The sequence below is a fragment of the Berghia stephanieae genome, chromosome 2 (assembly GCF_034508935.2).
Source record: "Berghia stephanieae isolate SIO BIC M18660-M18661 chromosome 2, UCSD_Bste_1.3, whole genome shotgun sequence".
Classification (NCBI taxonomy): domain Eukaryota; kingdom Metazoa; phylum Mollusca; class Gastropoda; order Nudibranchia; family Aeolidiidae; genus Berghia; species Berghia stephanieae.
In genome coordinates this window covers 119,197,802-119,202,801 of record NC_088361.1, presented here as the reverse complement: position 1 = coordinate 119,202,801, position 5,000 = coordinate 119,197,802, and the positions used below count along the sequence as shown (strand labels likewise).

The 5,000-nt window shown below is 38.1% G+C and overlaps 1 protein-coding gene across 1 annotated transcript in view; it reads right to left on the bottom strand.

Moving 5' to 3' along the window:
- Positions 1-5,000, bottom strand: part of LOC144966416 (uncharacterized) — a 42,961-nt gene that overhangs the window by 17,990 nt on the left and 19,971 nt on the right. The window contains exons 3-4 of the mRNA XM_078902839.1: positions 3,780-3,976; positions 1-61 (exon numbers count right to left, since the gene is read on the bottom strand). The exon at positions 1-61 is cut by the window's left edge and continues 88 nt beyond it. Of these exons, the coding sequence (XP_078758965.1) occupies positions 1-61; positions 3,780-3,976 (258 nt within the window). The remainder of the gene's footprint in view (positions 62-3,779; positions 3,977-5,000) is intronic.

The following is a 5,000-nucleotide window of genomic DNA, read 5'->3' as shown; positions in this document are numbered from 1 at the left end:
GAAGAAGATGCCCTTCTCCTCGCCGTCTACTCCGTAGGTGACGTCGCCGTTCGCATTTACACTGAAACAAGTGAATGGATATACTACATAATAATAAATACGGACTGATGGGTCATGGCTATTTTCTATAGATGCATACATGCTGAAGAAGATGCCCTTCTCCTCGTCGTCTAGGTAACATCGCCGTTCGCATTTACACTGAAACAAATGAATGAGTATACATAATAATAAATACGGACTGATGGGTCATGGCTATTTTCTATAGATGCATACATGCTGAAGAAGATGCCCTTCTCCTCGTCGTCTAGGTAACCTCGCCGTTCGCATTTACACTGAAACAAATGAATGAATATACATAATAATACGGACTGGTGGGTTCATGGCTATTTTCTATAGATGCATACACGCTTGACGACCGGAATCATCAAAGGCCTCCCGGCAGATCTTGAGTAATTGACCACAAAGTTCTAGATAAATAATGGGTCTTTTTACCATTGAATGATGTCCCAAATATAGTTCTGCCCATCATCGTGCCCAAGGACTAGTAGAATATCCCGCATTACACAATTGTAATTATAAAAAAAACACGTTCAGAAAACAATGATGCCAGAATCTTTAGGAAAATCGATGATCTTAAAAAAAATGATTGAGCTTTTATATAGAGCAATATCCACTAAACGTGCGCAAAGCGCTTTACAAGGGGGTCCATGGCCAACAGCAACACTTAACATGTAGGACGTGACATGACGCCATATTACAATTGTTTTACGCTGTTAACAACCAGGTACTTGTTGTACACCTGAGTACGATGAGAGAATGTGAGTAAAGAGTCTTTTCCCAGGACTCAACTATGCGAGGCTCTACCCAGGACCTTCCGATCCAAAAGCGAGTGACATACCACAAGACCACATAGCCGCACAAATGAAAGAGGTCTAACATGTTAAAAAAGGCACTCAAGAAATGTCAATTTTTAAATTATTTTTTAAAACCATTACACGGTAGCACGTCTTACCGGTAATCAGAAGATCTGAGGTTCGAACCCCAGTCGAGGTAGACTGATTTTTTTTGGGATGTTTTTTTTTCCCTTGTATTTTTCTTTCTTGCTTGATCTGACCTTTCAAACATACTTAATCAGATCTTTATCGTACTGCCTGCTTCCCCAGTTTCTTAACTTGAGTTTATATGTCTTATTGAGTAGAGTGAATACAGTATTTAGAAAAATGAAAGCTAAGATTTCATATTTTTGATCAGCGTAACTTAATAATTTGAAATTTAAGTATCGGCTTCATCCCGACATAATACCGTTTTAAACGGTGGGTCAGAATTACACAAAATAAAAAAAAAATATATATATATATAAAACCTGACATTTCTTGAGTGCTTCTTTTTAACACATAGACCGCTTTCTCTTTCATTTTGAGATCATCGATTTTTTCTAAAGTAGATTATAACAACACTGACAATGTTTGCTGTACTTGGCTTGGGCTTTGTTGTTTTTTTTTTTTTGGTTTTTGTTTTGTTTTAATAAGAGAATATGAACATAATGAGTTTTGAAAAAATAATGGGACGGTCCTCTTGTCATTGAAAGCATCCAGTTCACTTGTCGTACTATAGAAACCGAGGTAAGCTCCGGCTGCAAGGGCCATATTAAAGATCTGAAAACAAAATGCGCAAGAAACATTTCCAGACAAAGCAAGAAAGAAAAATACAAGAAAAAATAAACATTAAAAAAAAAAAAAAAATCACCCGGGATCGAACCTCAGACCTTCTGATTACCGATCAGACGTGATACCATTATACCGCATGTTTCTGTATGCTTTATCTGGCACTGTTTCATATACACTTTTTCAGATCGTTATCTTACACTGGTGACTGCTCCCTGGTTTATCACAAGGGCCATAGTATGTTTCTGAAGGACTCCTTTTTTAAAGCACAAAAGCTTGGGCGACCGAAGAGTTTCTGCAATGACAGAATTTATGAAGGACAACAGACAAAGCCGAAAGGACTCTGCTGACCCGATGACGTCTTCGCCAAACAAGCAGCTTCGAATTGCGTCGTGGAACGTTCGCACCATGTATAAAGCAGAATTGGACTGGAACCCTCAGGGTAGAAGATCACGGGGAAGGCCACGAGGAACATGGAGAAGAATTAAAGAAACTGATATACAGAGAACGAGAACGAGATAAAAAAAGTTAGCTCGGGATAGATAAGGATGGAAACTCGTTTGTCTGTGGCTTATACCCTGACCCAGGGTGAAAAGGGCAATGATGATAATGATGAACATTAACATTTATGACATACTAAATAAATATTACAATGCAGGGCATCTGTAGCTCAGCGGTCTTGCAATGGAATCAAGTAGTGTTAAACGTGGTCAGTGACTGGATGGGGACAATAGTCACAAAACATAATATTACCCCACTCGAGTCAGGCGTGAACGAGTACCTGCCTATGAACAATGCCGACCGAATATTACAAGACTTCTGCTACAAAAGTAAACCAAAAATAACAACTTGGACTGTGAGAAATGGAAATTTGATTCCATATTATTATCGCCTGCTGAAGATTTATAAACTGCGTTGAGCATGGAAAATAGGTACCTCAAATAAATAATATGTTCCTGCTTATTGCCAAAGGCTATGATCGTCATTGAAAGCAAGCACTATAGACGTGTGCATGACTCAATATTGTATGAATTGACGTGGCTTTCCGTATTGTTTGTTTGTTGGGGTTTTTATGTTTGGTTTGTCCTTTAAAATAATAATCTATTTATAACTCAAGAGTTGGCCAAAGACCTCAATTCGTTATATAATGTGAATATTGAATATGTAAGAATGAAAAAAGACAAGGGGGGGGGGGGGGGTGTCGATCTCCTGCTCAGCTTTTAGACATCTAATTAATAACCGTAAACAATTTTTGCATTGTTGATTCTGATGCCTAATTAAATAGCCCTGACAATGTTCTCAGTAGTAATTATAATATCGACTCTTATTAAACAGCAATTTTTACTTATATCACAATCTCTATATTGACAATAACAATAATAATAATAATAATAATAATAATAATAATAATAATAATAATAATAATAATCCTAATAATAATAATAATAATAATAATAATGATAATAATAATCCTAATACTAATACTAATACTAATAATAATAATAATAATAATAATAATAATAATAATAATAATAATAATAATAATAATAATAATAATAATAAAAGTAAATTGTAAGGTGCCTAAAGGAAAAAAAATTATGCCATTTATTTATAGAATAAACACAACAATGTCATGCTGTTGGGCTTTTCCCCAACCCACACTTACCCGGTTCCATTCCCTGACGCAACTGCCCACCCCCCCCCCCCCCACCCCCCCTCCTCCCGAACCCCTACACCCCCCCCCCCCCCCCCCCCCCCCCCCCCCCCCCCCCCCTCCTTCTTCTTCTTCTAGGTTCCATGCCTGGTCCAGGCTTCGGATACTGCATGAATTATCTCTCTCCATTCCTCCCTGTCTCTTGCTTTTTCAAACAGCTCTTGGATTGTTAGGTTGGTGAAGCCCTTCAGTTGGTCTATGAGTGTTTTTCTTTGCCCCCCCCGGGCGCGTTTACCAGGTATTTTTCCACAACTTGCCAGGTATTCATTCTTATCTTTCCTTACTATGCCCCCCCCCCCCCCTCTCCACCAATGTCCAAAACCAGATAGAATGTTATTATCTATTTACAAATATTACTAACGAAAATTGAAGAAAAGGTTGCGTAACAGATGGCTTCTGACCTAAAGTGTAGTAGAATGTTGCTGGTTGTGTAGCGCTCCCCTAGTGCTTTAGCCCAATTTCCGGGCTTGTTGGTAAGATCTGGACATGCATATCTTGGCAGTTCCTGGCCCTGGATAGTAGCAGGGTCGATGCTGGTGAAGCCGAAGCGCAAAACGCCACTCCAGCTGGTGTTCGTCTCTACGAACTTCACGTATATCTGAAATTAAGGAATGAAACATTCATTATCTTGTTGAATCAGAAAGATATATATATTATATATATATATATATATATATATATATATTATATATATATATATATATATATATAAGTGACAGAGAGCGAGAGAGAAGAGAAGAGAGAGAGAGAGAGAGAGAGAGAGAGAGAGAGAGAGAGAGAGAGAGAGAGAGAGAGAAAGAATATAACATCTTACCTCACTTTTTCGATGTTTTGATAAACTATTTGTGCCATTCTTGTTGTGGATTGCTAATGTTGACATCCCGATCCCTAACCGTATTTGCTTAAAATTACTCGTTCAGCAAAAGTTGGTTTACAAAATTAAAATGACCCCCCCCCACCCCCACCCCTCCCGAAAAAACCCCCAACTAAAACAAACGAACAAAGAACAAAAACAAACTCTGTAATTTCTCACATTAGGGAACAATATAATACCGTTTTGAGTTTTGTAACAGCAATGGAATTTCTTAATCTGGTTTCACTTCTTCCTAATCAAAACCACCTCTATCGTAATAGCTGTTGGCATATATGTGAATTCGGTTTCAACCTTGGACAAAAATCAACACCATGTTTCATCTCAACCTTTGATAAAGATGAAAATAACAAAAAGCAAACAAGCAGAAAGGAGAGAATAGGGGATTTATACAGGTAAAGATAGATAGATAGATAGATCGATAGATAGATAGATACATAGATAGATACATAGATAGACAACTAGATGAGAGAGCGAGAGAGAAAGATACAAAGAAAGAAAAAAAGGAGAGAGAGAGAGAGAGAGAGAGAGAGAGAAAGAAAGAGAGAGAGAGAAGAGAAGAAAGAGAGAGAGAAGAGAGAGAGAGAGAGAGAAGAGAGAGAGAGAAGAGAGAAGAGAGAGAGAGAGAGAGAGAGAGAGAGAGAGAGAGAGAGAGAGAGAGAGAAGAGAGAGAGAGAGAGAGAGAGAGAAGAGAGAGAGAGAGAGAGAAGAGAGAGAGAGAGAGAGAGAGAGAGAGAGAGAGAGAGAGGAA